The sequence below is a fragment of the Cervus canadensis genome, chromosome 6, assembly GCF_019320065.1.
Source record: "Cervus canadensis isolate Bull #8, Minnesota chromosome 6, ASM1932006v1, whole genome shotgun sequence".
Taxonomy (NCBI): Eukaryota; Metazoa; Chordata; class Mammalia; order Artiodactyla; family Cervidae; genus Cervus; species Cervus canadensis.
This window is the reverse complement of record NC_057391.1, coordinates 37,273,388-37,291,509: the sequence shown is the minus strand read 5'-3', so window position 1 is coordinate 37,291,509 and position 18,122 is coordinate 37,273,388. Positions and strand designations below refer to the sequence as shown.

At 48.2% G+C, this 18,122-nt stretch overlaps 1 protein-coding gene across 3 annotated transcripts; it reads left to right on the top strand.

Moving 5' to 3' along the window:
• The first annotated feature begins 1,798 nt into the window (after positions 1–1,798).
• On the top strand, positions 1,799–18,028 carry RMDN3 (regulator of microtubule dynamics 3). 3 transcript variants are annotated; one of them, XM_043471495.1, is made up of 13 exons: positions 1,799–1,929; positions 2,322–2,515; positions 4,425–4,614; positions 5,024–5,167; positions 9,970–10,258; positions 11,164–11,269; positions 14,262–14,322; positions 15,799–15,874; positions 16,038–16,115; positions 16,352–16,450; positions 16,731–16,784; positions 16,917–16,997; positions 17,301–18,028. In XM_043471495.1, exons 2-13 carry the CDS (start codon positions 2,329–2,331, stop codon positions 17,352–17,354), a joined length of 1,419 nt encoding a protein of 472 aa, XP_043327430.1. In that variant the 5' UTR covers positions 1,799–1,929; positions 2,322–2,328; the 3' UTR covers positions 17,355–18,028. The 3 variants fall into 3 exon arrangements, with proteins under 3 accessions (XP_043327430.1, XP_043327428.1, XP_043327431.1); XM_043471493.1 differs by having other exon boundaries at positions 1,882–2,078; XM_043471496.1 differs by having other exon boundaries at positions 1,883–2,078; positions 11,167–11,269.
• The last annotated feature ends 94 nt before the right edge of the window (positions 18,029–18,122 follow it).

The window sequence follows — 18,122 nt, the reverse complement described above, 5'->3', positions numbered from 1 at the left end:
TCTGTCTATACATCTGTGTCTCTTTTTCTGTCTTGCATATAGGGTTATCATTACCATCTTTCTATATTCCATATAGATGCGTTAGTATACTGTATTGGTGTTTTTCTTTCTGGCTTACTTCACTCTGTATAAGGGGCTCCAGTTTCATCCACCTCATTAGAACTGATTCAAATGAATTCTTTTTAATGGCTGAGTAATATTCCATTGTGTATATGTACCACAGCTTTCTTATCCATTCGTCGGCCGATGGGCATCTAGGTTGCTTCCATGTCCTGGCTATTATAAACAGTGCTGCGATGAACATTGGGGTACATGTGTCTCTTTCAGATCTGGTTTCCTCGGTGTATATGCCCAGGAGTGGGATTGCTGGGTCATATGGCAGTTCTATTTCCAGTTTTTTAAGGAATCTCCACACTGTTCTCCATAGTGGCTGTACTAGTTTGCATTCCCACCAACAGTGTAAGAGGGTTCCCTTGGCATGTTGGATCTTAAGATGTTCCCTGGCCAGGGATGGAACCTATGTCTCCCACATTGGAAGGCAGATTCTTAATCACTGGACCACCGGGGAAGTCCCTATGTGTTGTTTACTTTTTAAGTAATTAATTAATTTTTGACCTGTACTGCAGAGCTTGTGCGATCTTAGTTCCCCGTCCAGGGGTAGAACCTGAGCCCCCAGCAGTGGAAGCACAGAGTCATAACAATTGGACAGCAGGTGATTCTCTTTTTTTTAGTTTCTAAAACTACAAGTTGCGTAAAACCACAGGAGTAAAATAGATTTATAAAAGTACAAGTCACAGGTGGTAGAAAAAACAAAATCTGAAATGCTATCAACCAATTTAAGCAATCAGAGATCAACCCAAGTTTCAGCCTCATGCAAACATTTAAAATGTTATCATTAGAGGAATTAATTTAATGAATTTAATTTTCATTCTGGATATTAAAAACAGTTTTTATAAGCCTGTCCCTGTTTAATGTTACAACGACAATTTAAGGTTTAAGATTTTTTTTTAAATGATGGGGTGTGCATCTACAATGTAAGTTTTTCAAATGTCAACTGGCAGAAGCTGGCCCTGGGGACTCAGGGCCTGTTGTGGATAACCAACAACTTACCTGTTTTAAATTGAATTGCCAAAGGCACTATTGCGTTGAGCTTAGTAAATGATTTGAGTAAAAATACGTAAACAAATTGAGCTGAAATCAAATAAAGTCTGAGTTTTGACTGAGGGTTCAGGAAAGGTGGAGAGGGGTTTTCCAGGTAGGGGTTCAAGACAGAAAGAGCAGTAGTAGAAAAGGTAGAAACGTTGAGTATGCGGAGCACATTCCGGGAACACTAAGTAACCTGGTGTGATTGGGGAAATGGAACCTCAGCTGTAACCTGGTGTGACTGGAGGGAAATGGAACCTCAGCTGGCCAGACCATGGAGTAACTGCTCTGAGCATCCACTCCACGGAATCTCTCAGCTTTCCCCCGTTTGTGCGTGCTAATTCTGTCAGTTGTCGATTCTATGCGACACTATGGGCTGTAGCCCTCCAGGCTCCTCTGTCTATGGGATTCTCGAGGCAAGAATACTGGAGTGGATTGCCATGCACTCCTCCAGGGGATCTTCCTGACCCAAGGATCGAACCTCTCCTTACATCTCCTGCATTGGCAGGCAGGTTTTTTACCATCAGCTGGGAAGCCGGGTCCCCCTTTACTCGGCTTCTAACCCATTCTCGGTTCGCCTTTCGAGATCTCTGCTGGCTCCGCCCCTCTGACTTGTGCCTGTGGCCCCGCCCCCTAGAGAAAACCCTGGCCACGAGGTGGAGTCTCGAAGGTCTGCTCTCACCCCGCCTTCTTATAGGCGCGCGAGGCAGCTAGTTGGCACCGTTTGATGACGTCACGGTCATTGACAGAGAAGCCGCGGCCTTCGCCAAAGTAGCTAGCGGCAGGGCAAGAGTCTGAGTTGAGGTCCAGACAGACTGGGGCGCCTTCAAAGGGCGCGGCGGGAAGGCCAGCGGTTTGTAGCCAGGGCGGCGGGTTTGCGGTCTGCAGTGTCGTGAGCTGGAGGAGGAGTTTGGAAGCCCGTCGACCTGACTCCGGTATCAGGGTTAGGGGGCGTGCTGGAGGGTAGGCTGCGAAGGGCCGGGTGGGCGGCGTGGTAGTCAGGCCTGGGGGCTAGCAGAAACCTTAAGGTCGGGACTAGGGTGAGGGTGGCGAATGCTTGGGGTCTGGGCAGGGAGGTTATCTTCAAGGGTTCGGCTTTGGCGATGGGTGGACCACACTCAACGAATCTCTCTCCTTTCTTTCGCCCGCTTGCTCCTGGTGGCTCACGCGGGCTGCAGGTGTAGCATGTCTAGTCTGGGGACCTTGGGTGGCGCACGCGCCGGGCTCGGACTGTTGCTGGGCACCGCCGCGGGCCTTGGATTCCTGTGTGCCCTTTACAGCCAGCGGTGGAAACGGACCCAGCGCCGCGGCCAGAGCCAGAGTCGGTCCAACCCTCTGGACTACACGCAGACTTCAGAGCCTGGACGCCAAGGTAGGAGCGGGGCTATTGAGGCCTCAGGGACTGTTGAGGGGTGGGCTTGGGGTCGGGGCTGCTTGTAGCAGAACCTGCGGGGCAGGACAACAGAGGAGAAATTAGGGGGGTTGGGTGCGGGGCCCAAGAGTTTCTTTTCAAGTTTGGGGAAAGTTTATCGATAAGGAAAAGCAGTCTTCCTCTACTGTCGTCTTTTTCCTGGAATCGCAGGAAAGTATATAGTGAAAAGGCTTAGCTTTCACTTTTAGTTCTGGCTGCAGAAGTGCTGTGTATGTATTAAAGTTACTTGCTTAGTGTGGTTGAGGTGTTTAATAAGTAGAGGAAAGGCCCAAAAGAAAGTAAAAAGAGAAACTAGTCTTGGAGGAATTAAAATGTCTTGAGGCTTATGTATTAAATTAGGTTAACATTAACATTCAAAGGCACCTTGGAGACTGTATAGTTCAAGTTGTGTTTTTTTTTTTTTTTTTTAATCCTTCTTATGAGTAAGTTGAGATTGAAAAAAGTTGTGTAACTTTCCCGAGGCTGTCACAGTAAGTGGCAGGATTGGGCCTGGTCACCTGGTCCAGTGGAGTTCCCACAGCATGGGGTCGGGAGTGCACTTACTGCAGTTGAAGCTGAATATGGCTGGGAGCCAGCCACAAATGGTTAGTACTTTCAGTTTTGGAAAACTTTAATGTTAACCCATCAGAGCAAAGCATCTAGGGCTCGGCCAAACCACTGCCCTCATGTGTGTGTGATAGAAGAGCATTCAAGTCATCTTGCCTCATGTTCATTGGGAACACATGTTTCCTCTGATGACCAAATGCCAGATGGTTTGGAAAAGTTAGTTTTCGAAGAGTCTTAAGAGTTTTCACCTTAGATTGCAATTGTCTGTCAGCATTTTATAAGCTGGTGGTAACCTAGTGCTGCAAATGTGCTTACCCTTCCTTTCTTTTCCTATTTGATTTGTTGGTTTGTAATTTCTTAGCTGTAGTCTTTCTTCTACTGAGGTTGGGAGACGGTGGCCACACTCCCAGGGATCTTTCTTGCTTTACATACTGGAACATTGTTGGGTCTGTACAGTAATCCAGCCTTTATTGTTACTAGATTTCCTTTAACAGCTTTATGCTTGCTTGGACTGTGGGTCCTGCCTTTCTGGTTTCTTTCCTGTTTTTACATTTCCCAGTCCACTTGTCTTAGGTATCAGTTTTCTAGCGTTTACTTTTAGAATTTGCTTAGATCTCAATTCAGGGCTTGGCGATGATGTTTTTTTCCAATGGGGTTTGGGTGGGTTTTTCCCGCTGTACCTTTTCTCTCAGTGACTGCCTCTGTTTACCTTGCCACTCTCTGATAATACTAAATGAAGCTCTTGAGAAGAAAGAGTGTTCTTTGCTGTTCTTTGTGAAGTGCAAAATCAGAATTTGAGTAAGCTCAGTTTCAGTTTTGCTGTGTGGTAAGTATTGACTGCCTGGGATTTGGGCAGCAGGGCAGCTATCCTGCCTTCTAGTTATCGCACTCTTGTGAGCATTCTACATTATCCGCCAAGGTGTACAGTGCTGATGAAGGGCCCTGGGTGCAACGTTTTTGAAACAGAGGGCTCTTGTGGACTTTTTTTCCCCTTTGGCCGTGCTTGCAAGATCTTAGTCCCCCAGCCAGGGATTGAACGTGGACCCTTGGTAGTGAAAGCATGGAGTCCTAGCCACGGAACCACCAGAGAATTCCCTGGAGAGCTCTTGTTTAAAGATTGGGACCTTGATTTTTTTTTTTTTCTCCCCCCTGGTTTGTTACCTGGGACTTGTGAATATCTGAGCCTCAAAGATCTTTGTAAATTGAACTCCAATGAGAAGCAAGTGTTCTTGAATTCTGGGTGCAGGATCTTCTCGTCCCTCTATCCCAGGGGCCTCACTGTCTCCTATCCTCCTTCATCCAGTCAGGCCATTGCGGGCAGTCCCAGGTGAGGCTGGCGATGCTGCAGTGCTGCCAAGCCTTCCACGAGGACAGGAGGAGGTCCTGGACCGCCTGGAGTTTGTGCTGACCAGCCTGGTGGCGCTGCGGCGGGAGGTAGAAGAGCTGAGGAGCAGTCTGCAGGGCCTTGCTGGGCAGATTGTGGGGGAGGTCCGGTGAGTATTACAGCCTTGCTTCCTGCCTTGGCCCCTGCACCCTAGCGTTTCCCTGCCCCGGCAGCTTTCTCAGCCTTTGCTGTCTGTCTGTAAGGACACAGCCAGTTTTCTGGCTTCTCACCTCACTGGCAGGGAAGCCATGTGCTTGATTCCTTGCCTTGCCTGAGTTCTTGCCTTTGGGCCCTTGGGGTCTGTTGCAGCAGCTGAAATACTTTGTCCTGTTTAACCTGGTCTGCTCTGTAGGCTGGGTCCCGCCATCTGCCCTTCTTGCTCTCCTGGCAGAGACCCCAGAATTTCTCTGCTTTTGGCCCTTTAATGAGCAGCAGTAGTAAGAGGCTCCCTCATGGTGAGGGGAAAGGCAGGCTGGAAGGGCCTAATGGCACCCTCTGGAAAGAAGCTTGCATTTCAGATCGCATATGGAAGAGAACCAGAAAGTGGCTCGGCGGCGAAGGTTCCCATTTGCCCGGGAGAGGAGTGACTCCACCGGCTCCAGCTCTGTCTACTTCACGGCCGCCTCCGGAGCCACGTTCACGGATGCCGAGAGCGAAGGCGGGTGAGTCCTCTCTCCTGGAGACAGCTGTGGCTTCAGCCAGGTTACATTGTGTAAAAGTAGTGTTTAGAATGAAAAATTCACACCAAGCTGCCTTACCTTTAGAACAAGGTAAGGATATAAACAAATGAAATACAAAACAGTTGAAATAAGAAAAGCCATCCACCATATGTCATCCTGACAAATGGAAATGTTAACAGCAGTTAGTGTTTGCATCTGTTATTTTTCTCAGAGTAGGTTTGCTTTTTACCTAGTTATTAGATCCTTTATTTTTGTTTTACTGTAACGTTGGTTGGGTGGTTTCCTGTTATCACGAGGACTTTGTAAGCTTTGTCTTAATGACTGTATTCCCTTCACTGAGTGACCGGGCCAGGTCTACAGAGCTGTCTAAGCACTGAGCATGCTCCCTCCCTCGGGAAGTTCTCTTCCCACAGGGGAAGATCTTCTTGTGCGCCCCTGCCCTCTTCACAGGTGGGCGGTGACTCAGCTGAATAATTGGTGGGCCAGCAGGTCGGGCCATAGGCCTTACTGTGAGATAGGGCTGCAGGCAGGAGTCTGGTGGAACCCCCAGGTTGGTCAGGCTGAGGGCTTTTTGGTTTTAAACCACTGGTGCCATTTTGAAACTTCTGTCCCACGAATGGAGTCTGAATGAACATCTTTGTTGCAGTGCTTGATGCTGTTAATAGCAGCATCTGCCCTTGTCTGCTTCAAGGCCCAGTCATCCAGGTGGCTCATGTGAGGTCTAGAGACTGGTCTCTCTTTGTGGCCTTTGCTGACCTTTTTTCCTCCTAAGGGAAGAGACTGGTGAAGTGAGCAGTCAGGCCTGACCTGTCAGGGCAGAATGACTGGTGTAGCTACAAATGTGCACATGGAAACTAGAAGCTAAACTAGTCATTCATGATAATCTTTGCAGCATGTCCCTCTTCAGCTGAAACGCTTCATAATATTAACTACAGTTTATTCCTCCCTTGTGACAGACACGGTGGAAAGCACTTCAGAGGTATTTCCTCAGTCTCACAAAGTTCCTATGGAGTAGGTGATATTCTTTGCCCTGCTTCTCAGATGGAGACCTGAGGCCTAGTGAGGTTTGATGCATGTGGGTCAAGGGTTGCAGAGCTTCTAAGCACAGGCTCAACCAGGCTCATCTGCCTTCTGAGGCCTGGTTTGGTTATCAGAGCACAGAAGGGCCTTCAGGGAAGACATGTCACCCACAGCCCAGGACAGTTCTTCCCGTTGACTGAGACCTGCCCAGAGCAGTGTGGTCTGTTCAGTACATCTTCTTCAGAAGTGTCAGCCTTTATTTCTGCACTTAGTTCCCCAACCGGGAATGGAACCATGCCCCTGCTGGAAACTTCAAGTCTTAACCACTGAACCGCCAGGGAAGTCCCTCAGCTTTGTGTTCTTGTTGAAACAATATATTCTCCTACCTTTCTTCATTTGCTTTTCTAAGAAAAGTAAGAGACGTATTAGTCCTTTTCCATGTCAGTGCCATTGGGCATCTGTGCCGAATTTGATTATTGCTGAGATGCCTCTTGAAACAGTGAAGTCTTGGGGAAGAGCTTTGGTCCTGTTGCCTGGATGGTCTGACCCCTATTATCTCAAGGGCTCACAGAAATGGCCGTTTTCTGTTCGATTTACCTAGTACCTGTGAGCTGAGACATGCTTCCAGAAGACTGTGTTAGAGGGGGCAAAAAGGAAATTAATATTTGATACATCTGGATTAAAAAGAAAGGATGAAATAGTCGATAGTGGGCCCTGAAACTTAAGGAGCATCTCTGAGCAACCCAAGGAAGCCAGTTACTTGACATTTGAGCTTTATGAGTGTGGAACCTAAGGACAGGTCACAGCTCTGCCCAAGACTAGGATAATAGAACTCAAACCCCTTCATGATAATTTTAAGAAATTGTACAAGCTTCTGGGAGCAGCACGAGCCAGAGCGATTAACCAGGGAAGTTTATGGGTGCTTCGTAGCTTGGGGTGCCCACTGGGGCTCCCACCGCCAGGCAGCAGGGCAGGGCTGCCAGCCGCCTCCAGCAGCTGGAGAGAGGGTGGCTCCTGGGTAACAGCTCCAGCAGGCTCAGCCTCGTGACCGATCCTGTGGCGTGCGGAAGCCGATGGTCGTGCACAGGGCAAGACTGGGTTGGCCGACTCCTGTCTGGAGCAGTGGCCGTGGTGAGTCATTCGTAGGGTCAGGGTCATGGTCAAGGGAGAGGAGACCAAGTCTTGGGAGTGGCTTTAAACATGTGGGCCCTGGGGAAGGAGAGCTTTGAGGGATGAAAGAATAAGACTATTTGATGGGCAGCTCTGCTCCATTGAAAGCTGTGTTCTCTCTCTCTTCCAAATAAAACAGCTCCCAGGGGATCAGCTGAATGTGCCAGAGTCCGAATCACTGGGTGGGTCCGTGAGCTTGTTCCCAGAGCCTTGTTCCAAACGCAGCTTTAGTTCCCTCCTTGCAAAACCCAGCTCGCCCTAATACCAGCTCCCCTGGCAAACCTGTCCAGGCATTCCAGCCAAGAGCCACTGCCTGCAGCCTCACTGCCGCTCCTCCTTGGGCGTTCGCTTATCACCTCGTTCCTCTTGGTCTTATCTTCCCCACCACTGCAGGGTCAGGGCCCAGGCCTGCTTGTCTTTGCCTCAGCTCAGCACCGCTGATGGGGCTTAGCAGTTGGAGGAAAGAAATGTAATTGCTGGGAGGGCTGTGTGTATGAGTCCTTGATCCCTGACTTGGGGGCTCTCCTTAAGGAGCAGAGTTGCCCTGCTTGCTTTAAGGGAGCCTTGAGTCCTTGCTCGACAGGGGAAACTGTGTGTCTAGCCTGAGTGCACAGGACCAAAGGACCTTTTCAGAAGTCCGTGACTCATCTCAAAAGCTGCTAGGCATGTTGAACAAAGGGGCCGCCCCCTTTTCTCTGGTGGATTTCACCAGCGGCTGGGTACGTGGTCCAAGAAATGTGGGAGAATGCTGTGACACCAGCTCTCACTGGGTGGCAGCAAGGTCCCCCTGACCTCTCCTTTTCCTTGCCCATTTGAGTTCTCCAGCCTTTAGGGCCCAGCGGGATCATAGCACTGAAGGACCTTCCTCCTGGCTCCATTCCCTGGAGACTGAGCTCAGGCAGGATGAGAGCAGGGGTCACTCCCCATGTGCCGAGGCAGTCTTCGGCTGAGCAGGGAATGAGTGGGGTCTCCTCTCCTTTTTGCAACGTGAAGTGATGAGACTCAAGCTTGCACCCGCCAAAAATCCATTTACTCATTTTGCCTCTGGGCCTGGCTGGGCTGAATAGGGGATCTGGTAGCCACTGATTTGACTTTCTGGATGGGACAGGTTATTGTCTAAGCCTAGGAGCCTAGGAGAGTTTCTCTAGGCTGCCCCTGTGTGGTCTTGCTCATCACCACCCAGGTTGGTTGTGAAATCTGATACCACTTTTTCTTGTCCCTTTAATTTCTAAAGTTTTTACTGCAAATTGCTTGAGGGGGGAGATACTTGTATAACCTCTTTAAAAAGCAAGGTGAGGAAGGTTTTAAATACTTTACAATTTGTTGTAATAGATGTTTCTGGAGCACCTTTGTTAAATGCATCTGAAAGCTCCTCTATAAAGAAATAGGATGGATGGACTGGTTACTTGCTTCCTCCCTTGTCCTCTCTGGTTTTCCAGATCAGGAGGACAGCACTTGGGCCTGCAGTAGTCAGCCCCCCTGACCTTAGACTGTCTTGTTGTGACTTTGTTTGTGTCTCTCCTTCAGGTCTGATTTGCTCCAGCCACAGGGATCCTACCTCTCTTTAATTTCAGGACGGAGGAAGGCTTATCCTTAAGTCACTCAAGGATCTTCCCTGTGTCTTGGAACCTGCTAGCTTACACAGAACCTGCTTTTAACCTGGGGGCTCTTTGGTGTCTGGTTGTGACCCCTGGAAGCCTTATCTCCTGCTCTGCTCATTTTTTGTCTGACTCAGTTGGCAGTTGGGGAAAACACTATCATTAGCTGCTGATGGAGGCAGAGATCCAAGAGAAACAGTGGGTGCAATCAGAGTTGGGCTCCCCAGGAGACACCTGGATGGCGGCCCCACAGACACCTTCCTAAGGGATTGTTTGCATCTTTTGCCTTTCCTGCTTCCAGCTGCAGCCCTCCCCCACTCCCCCCACCAACTCCCAAGGTTTCCAAGGGCCACTCCTGTTGTGGTTGAGGTTTGGTTACTGACTTGGGACAGAGATATACATTGAATTGAGAAAGAAAATATGTATATCTGTGGCCACCCACAGCCACAGAGGCTGGCATCCACCCATGTTGGTTCTGGCAGGTGCATTTGGCTGATAAAGCAAAAATGATTGACAAACCTTTCCCCTAATGAGCCATCGAGCTCCACCTACTTAAGGTTTTTATCTTAAACTTTTATAACTTTACTTGTAAGAATATACGCTCCCTTAAGCAATCCTATCTAATACTAAAATATAGGGGGGATATTAATTCCTCTGCCCTGAGAGGTCTGCTGACATTTTGTTGATACCTTTCTAGGCTTTCTCTGTTTTCTGGCAGACGTGGCGGTAGCTAAGCAGTGGATTCTCATATCGGCCTCTGACTGTCACAGGGCTCCGAGTTGGTCACTCTTCCCCTCCTAGATCATTTCCCCACGGTTCCCCAGGAAGCATTCTCTGAGGACTGAGTGCCCCCCCAGCGAGGGGCATGGCTCACGGTCAGTGCTGATGACCGCAGTGCCGTGGAGAGCCCCTCTTTGTGGAGGAGGCTAGACCCCTGGTGATCTGAGGTTAAGTAATCCCCTCCCTTGACCTTGTCACTTTGTTTCCCTGCCACAGTTACACAACAGCCAACGCTGAGTCTGACTATGAGCGGGACTCTGAAAGGGAGAGTGACGGGGAAGATGAAGTGAGCTGCGAGACCGTGAAGATGGGGAGAAAGGACTCCCTGGACCTGGAGGTGGAGGTGGAAGTGGTTTTGGGTCCGGAACCTGAAGCCCTGGAGGCTGGGGGCTCCCCTGGCCAGGAAGATGTGCTGCCCCTCCTGCAGCAGGCAGACGAGCTGCACCAGGGCAGTGAGCAGGGCAAGCGGGAGGGCTTCCAGCTGCTGCTCAACAACAAGCTGGCGGTAAGCCTCCGATGGCCTCTGTGCCTTGCCTCCCCCCGCTCACTCCCATGAGTCTGTCAGTGACCCTGCCAGGTGACATGGGAAGGGAGATGAGGGTGCCTCAGCGAGTTTCTGCATCTGCCCTCAGGGACCTACACCCTTTTCCAGGGAGGCGAGGTCGCCCCTAGGGGCCTGTGTACTCCCTGTCCCAGCGCTTCCTCCCCCACCACCCCCTGGGTAGTTGGCTCTGGTAGAGCAACTGCAAGAGCTCCTCTCGGCATTGCGAGAAATGTGGAAAGAACTGGAACTTTTCCCCTTTTATTTCCCTGAGGCAGACCCACAGCTGCCTGCCCCATTTGAAGTTTTCATCACCAGTGACAAGTGTGTGGGTCACTCAATCACAGTTCCCTTCTCAAGTTCACTGCCAGAATTTATGCGGAAAGACTGAAGGCGGGAGGAGAAGGAGACAACAGGATGAGATGGTTTGGTTGGGTGGTATCACCGACTCAATGGACATGAGTTTGAGTAGGCTCTGAAAGTTGGTGATGGACAGGGAAGCCTGGCGTGCTGCAGTCCATGTGGTCGTAGTGTCGGACACGACTCAGTGACTGAACTGAGCTACAAATGCCCTCAAAGTTAGAATTTCCCTTTTCTTGGGCATTTCCACACTCTCTTGCTGTGACTCATTCCATGTTGGAGTTGACCTTTCCTCCTCACAGGATTAGGAGGCCAGGATGCCCTCACTCTGTGGGTTGTGCAATCTAATGACTAGAGAGAATGTCACCAGCTAACTGCAGGTGAGAGGTCATGTGAGATGGCCTGATATCAGTGTTTACAAGACACTCAAAGGTAGAATGTGGGGAGAACGTCAGGGCCCTGGTTCTCTGTAACTGAAAGAAGGGAGCCTCATCTCTCTCTTTGGGTAGCAGCATGGAAGCCGACAGGACTTTCTCTGGCGCCTGGCCCGGGCCTACAGTGACATGTGTGAGCTTGCTGAGGAGGCGAGTGAGAAGAGGTCCTATGCCCTAAGTGGTAAGTGCTGACAGCCTCCTGGTGCAACTGACTGATTCTGAGGGTGGAGCCAGCCCAGCAGCTTGGGGCCCAAGGGACCCACCAAGACGCAGACTATCAGGGCAGCTGGGGCTCAGGTACTCACCGGGGACAGACTAGCTCCCGGAGACCCATTTCCTCCTGGAGACAGAGAGCAGTCCCTGCTTTCCTGCATGGCATGGGGCTTGAGTCACACAGGCGTAGGTGACTGTAGTACAGTTGACCTTGAACATCAGTGATTTGAGCAGCACGAGCACGCACACAGTCCATGGTTGCTTGGGCCTGAGGATTTGTTGTTGCTTAGTTGCTAAATTGAGTCCGACTCTGCAATGGCTCCTGTCCATGGGATTTCCCAGGCAAGAACACTGAGTTGCCATTTTCTTCTCCAGGGAGTCTTTCCGGCCCAGGGATTGAACCCTTTTCTCCTGCATCGGCAGGCGGATTCTCTACTGCTGAGCCAGAGGGCTGACTATAAGTTACACGTGGATTTTTGACTGGGCAGAGGACCAGGAACCCCTGCGTTGTTCAGGGTCAATTGTAGTTGTTTCATTAGCACAATTCTTTGTCCTAATTCCTTAACTGCAAAGGGCAAAACCTCTCTTAACCTAAGGAGGGTTTCTTTTGCTGTTGCTTAGGAATCTAGTTTCAGTTATGGAGCCTGTCGGGCAGGTGTTTAAGAATATAATGAGTGGAGTACGTTTGGTGAGTGCCGGGAAGGAGTAGTTGGGGTGAATATCACTAGCTTAGAAGTCCCTGGGGTCTACTTAGCAACTCTGTTGTCAAAATCTGTCCCGGGGGCATGTAGGGTGCATCTAATTTGTGCCATGATCATGGCCTGTCTTCTACTGTCATGAAGTTGTTAAGAATCCTGAGATTTTTAAAGACTGGTTTTACGGGGAAGGTGATGTGTCCTGCCTAGCTACACACCCTCTGAGTGAGGCACCGCCAGTGGACTTCCACATCTTGTAGTTCAGTTATCCAGTTAACTGAACTATCTGCCTCCCCACTTTTATAAGTACAGCCTTGCAGACATTGAATTTTTGATAATGTAGAGTCTGACAGTACCTCAAGGTCGTTATTCTATAAACTGTTGTAGAATTGTGCCAATACAGAAAGGTCAGTTGAGTTCAGTGTTTGATCTTCAGAAAAATCCCTGCAAGTTGTAACTGAAGGTGCTCAATTACTGTCTGCTTCTTTTCAAAACAGTTTCTGCTATTTTTCCTGTGTTTCAGGTGAGGATTCTGACCAGCATTTGGGGCTGGTGTCTGGACTCTTGGTGGCAACAACCACCTTTCCTTTTCCTTTTGATCATCTCTCAGTACTAACAGCCAGTGTGAACCCTGAAGGTGGAGATGGAGCAGTGGTTAGAGAAGCAGCTGTGCCCACACTGGTCTGGCTCCCTGTTGCACCCCCAGACAGATCTGTTCCTTCTGGAGGTCAGGGGACTATGGAGAGTCTTTGAAGGCTCTGCTCTGTAATTCTAACTTTTTAGGACCATTGTTGGTGGATCTAAAGTTCATTTTGTGTTGCCTCTAGAAGCTGGACCATCAGGAGGCTGCAGAAACTGGTTGCCTCATTCTTCACCGTTCTTTCCCTAGTGAGTGCGGGCTTTGAAGGGGGCAGAGTGAAGTCCCCTAAGAGACAGTGTCCCTCAGTGGTAGAGCCGTATGGTTCTTCTGCTTGGATAGAGGAACTGTAGGGTTCTTGTTCTCTTTAAATGTATTTGTTGCATATACAAAATTATACCATGATCACTTGTACATGAGGAAACATTTCAGATTAGCCAGCCTATCACCTCAACACATTACTTTTGTTCCATTCTGTGTTCCCTTTCAAGCCTTCACCATTGAAAAATTCTTTTTATTTCAAATTTTTATTATATAGTTGACTTAACAATATTTCAGAGGTATAGCAAAGTTACTCAGTTATACATAGATATACTTTGCAGATTCTTTTCCATTATAGGTTATTACAAGATATTCAATATAGTTCTCTGTGCTATACAGTAGGTCCTTGTTGTTTATCTATTTAATATATAGTAGTTCATATCTGTTCATCTCAAATTCCAAATTTATCCCACCCCCTATGGTAACTAGTTTGCTTTCTAAACTGTTTTGTAAATAAGTTCATTTGTATTTTTTTTTTTAATATTTCACACGTAAGTGATGTATGGTATTTGTCTTTCTCTCTCTTATTTCACTTAGTATGTTAATCTCTAGGTCTGTCCATGTTGCTAAAAATGGCATTATTTCATTCTCTTTTATGGAAGCCCTCTTGATTCTAATCACCCACTTCACAGTGTTGTTTTCTTCAGTGTGTAGGTGTAATGGTCTCATCTGGAGGGCTCCAGCTCCTTGACGTTCTAGGGTACCCTTGTCAAGAGCCTGCATGTGTTTAGGCCTTGATTTCTGTTAGTTTTGGTGTCTGGAAAACTTGGGTAAGGACTACATGAAAGTCATCCTTGGTCAGATGCCAGGTCATTTGGCTCTAGTGAGGAGTTCTGGCCCAGAGCCATGATTACTGTTCCTAGATCATGGTCCTCTTGAGAATTCGATCAAAGCTGTGGACCCTCTCAAGAAAATGGACATATGCCTAATATTATATACAACTTCAGTGGGATTCATGGACACCCTAAGGCCTGTCCACAGACCCCAAATCAAAAACTCTCCAGGTAATGATCTACTAGGGACACTTTGATTGCTTTCGAGTCCTTTTATATTTGAAATGCTTTGAGCACATCGGGTGGGTGTTATATAGCTGGGACAGCTGATGACAGAGATAGGGAAAGCAAGGCAAAGTGGAAGTTATCCTTGAAGAGCTATTTGCAGCTCTTCACTCTGCTCAAGTGCATAACTATTTATAAGTCCTGCTTGGGTGGGAACCGTGAGAGCTAGAGCAGTCCATCCTCCCACAGCCTCTCCCGTGGAAGGGTCACGGGAGCCCGTGTCAACTCTGGATCACCTCTGTCTTACAGGAAAAGAAGCAGCTGAGGTCGCTCTGGAGAAGGGGAATGAGAACGCGGAGTGTCATCAGTGGTAATAACACCCTGCAGGGGCCCAGAAAGAGCCAGCATGGGTTAGAGTGGGGCACAGCCCTTTCTTTTCTCTGCCCTGGCCAAACAGGCATTTGCCAGAGGCACCAGAAGAGGAAGCTCTGGCCTTTTTTTCCGTATGTCCCATCCTTCCCCAAGCCAGGGACCCCGGGGAGTTTCCTTTGGAAAGTGCCTTGGGTGTGAGATAATGGAGAGTAGTACAGCTTCCTATTGAAACCTGGAGAAATGAGGAGCTTTGTTACAAGTCATCCTTGGCTTCAAACTTGAGGCTCCTGGCTCCTCAGGGAGGTTGGGACATTGGCAGTTCCCCTCTCCCACACAAGCTCTTCATTCCCCTAGCTGTGATCCCTGGCTGGTGGTGGACTTTGGCTTCTTCGCTTTGCTGGCATGAGGAAACATAGATGTGAGCTCACCCCCAGGAAGTTTGGCAGTCAGTATCAGTCCTCAAAAGCATCAGCCCTGTTTGTGATCTCGTGTGGGCAAAGTCCTGCCACCTTGTGTGGGTCAGGGCCAAACTGTGGCCTGGAGGCCTGGTTCTAGGCACCTCGGTTTTAGTAAAAGTGTTCCTTTTCCACCTCCCTGCTGCTTTCCATAACTCTGTCCTCAGATTGTGAGCTGGAGAGGCTATGTTTCCCCATCTGTTGCTGAAACTTTGCAGTGCCTCTTTTTAGATGCCAGGTCACTGTCTCTTAGGTGTCACAGGTGTTGCTTCCCTGTGCGCACTCTTGGGGCTTCTGGGGTCACAAGGATGGAAACTGACCTCATACTTTCTTAGCTTTTCTTGGGAAACCGTTATTTGGACTAAACTGGAAATAAGCCTCTGGAAGTATCGGATACAAATACCCCTCAATATTTAGTGAGTACACAAAAAAGCAATTTGGGCCTTTAGAGCCTCGTTAACTCTGCTTCCAGAAACAACCCTAGCGGCCTGGGGTCATAAGACCTTTATTTTTGAAGACAGAAAATTGGAAGCTGGATGGCTTTGTTCCCCTGGGAGGGTGTGGAGGAGAGGGCTGAAATTGGAGGCCTTTTCTTCCTCTGCTTCTGTTGGTAATTCTAGAGTATCCCCTTCCCAAACAGCTTCCCAGTGACGTACCAGTATGCTTGCCAGGCTAAGCAGACATAGTGTATTCAGGTTTCTTACATATTGATGCTGATTTTTAGAGACCTGCTTAAGTTTTTATGACAGTTATGGCTATACTGATCATGAGGGGACATTTGGATTGAGACCTTGCAAGTATAAAAGAGCCCACCTTTTTTGTACCCACTGTACTTTGGGGAATTGTGAACCTACCACTGTATTTGCTAAAGAATATGAATTGGGACCACAGGTCTGTGAAAAGAGGAATTATGTACAGATGAAGTATTGGGCTGTGCCATTGGCCATGGGTGGGAAGCCCCTTCCTGGCAGGGATGGTCCTCAGTCCTGTGCCTGAGCGTGCCGCTGCTTCCCCCCTAGGTACGCAGTGCTTTGTGGTCAGCTGGCTGAGCATGAGGGCATCCAGAGGCGCATCCAGAGTGGCTTTAGCTTCAAGGTGAGAAAGGCTTCTCCTCCTTCCCTGGTGCTGGTCTAGTGCAGATTACCTGCTCCAACCTAGCTCTTTGCAAAGGTGTTCCTACCCGACAGCTCTGTGACTTGCCTCTCTTCCCTTGGTAATTCTGCTCTCTGATGTTACCTTGTTTATATTTACGCTCTAGGAGCATGTGGACAAAGCCATTGCTCTCAAGCCAGAAAACCCCATGGCTCACTTTCTCCTTGGCAGGTGGTGCTACCAGGTGAGCTAAATTTCAGGGCTTGACACAAGGGCCCAAACCGTCCTGAGACACTGATCACCTTGCAGGGAAGATCAGGGTCCTTAACATGGTCTGGCTTATGTGTCATTCCCTCCGAACAGTCATGGTAGTGGTGACTGGATGCAGTCCTATTTGGCCCCTTTTTCTTTCAGTACAGAACATTCATTGTTCTTAAAGATACTTAAGTTTTTAGTTACACCTTGATCTTTTGGTGGCAGGTCTCTCACCTGAGCTGGCTAGAAAAAAAAACCGCGACAGCCTTGAGTGAAAGCCCCCTTGGTGCTACTGTGCAGGATGCCCTCTCAAGCTTCCTAAAGGTATCAGGGAGGGAAGGGAAGGGAAGGGTGGACAGCAGCCAGAAAGGCCAGGGTGACCTTGTTTTCCCTAAGGACATTAGTGTATTGGGAGGGGTTTCTGGTAGAGGGCAAATTTATGTGTGCCTGTTCTATGGAAAATGAGAAACCACTGGAAGGGCTTATTAAAAAAATGTAGACTCACTGAATCAATCTCCAGGTTGGATACTGGAACTCTAGTAAACTTTAGCCTGACTTGGATTTCGGAACCTCTTACTGAAAAAATGCCTTCTCCCTTCTCCAGGCTGAAGAACTACAGCCAGGATTTTCCAAAGCAGGAAGGATATATATTTGTAAGGTAAACTCATCTGCCCATTTCAACATAGATGAAATATATGTATGTTGATATTTTTTCTTGAAAGTATACACGCATTCCCTTCTAGTCTCCTGGTGGTATTTCTCCCAGGTTTTCACTGTTGTCTCTTCTCAGTGCTACAAAGAACTAGGGAAAAACCCTGAAGCTAAACAGTGGATGAAGTTGGCCCTGGAGCTGCCAAATGTCACTAAAGAGGTAATACTTAAAAGTTTTTCTAACACAGGGTTCTTTCACTGAGTCATTATGTGACTTTTCAGGAAAGAATATCTTCCCATGGTTCTTATTTCCCTCCAAAGAGAGTCTGCACTTTGCATGTGGGTTTTTTCTTATACATCTCACCTGGGGAGGAGACAGAGTTAGTAGGTTCCAGGTTGTCCTGGGAAAGTGGGAAAAAGACTGGTAATAGCAAGGAAGCAAAGGGCCTATTCTCAGGTACCAATGGTTTAGGAAATGTTTGCTTGGGTTTAAAGTCCTAGTCTTATTCTCTTGTTTTCCTAGGATTCAGCTTTCCAGAAGGACCTGGAAGAATTGGAAGTAATTTTAGGAGAATAATCACATTTCAATGGGCTTCATGACTTGAGGAAAGAAAAAAATTAAGTCTTTTCCCCTTAGGTCCTGCTTAGATCAGGAACTGAGCAAGACTGCTTAAGGGAGTGTCTTGACTCCTAGGTCTGACTGCTGCTTGCTACGATTCCCCAATTTCTTCCTACTGGTTAATTTATTCTAATCCCTTACCTAATCTGAAATTGGGGAAGTACTTGAGACCTAGGTTTCTGTTACTTTTTCCATAAAGTGAGTTCTCAAAAAAATCAAGACTAGTATACACCTGCCCTAGGGTAGAGTGTGGATAGAACACTGAAGGCTGCCTTTCAACTGCTGGTGAGTTGGATGAACTCCAGAGAGCTATAGGAACAAAACACAGAATGTGTACTCCTAATCTTTTTCACTGATTAGTATCCAGAACCAAAGTATGTATAGTCCTAAGATCACACACCCCAACCTACCAGGGTAGAAGGTCAGGGAGTCCGTGGGTGTTGCCTCTGCTCAATCTATCATGTGGATCGCAACTGTACTCCTGGGCTGAGGGCTGGACCACCTGACTCCCAGGGTTCTGGCAGCTTTTGGAACAGCCGTGCATAAGGCTTATGACTGAAAATGATGATCTGAAGAGTTGCCTGGAATATATTTTGGTACAAACTTGAAATAAATCCAAAATTTAAATTTAACTAGAAGTGATTATAATCCCCTTTCTATGTTTGTTTTCAGCTCCTAATTCTTTCTTGGCACTTAAATAATTGTTTCTTACTGTGAGGCAATTGC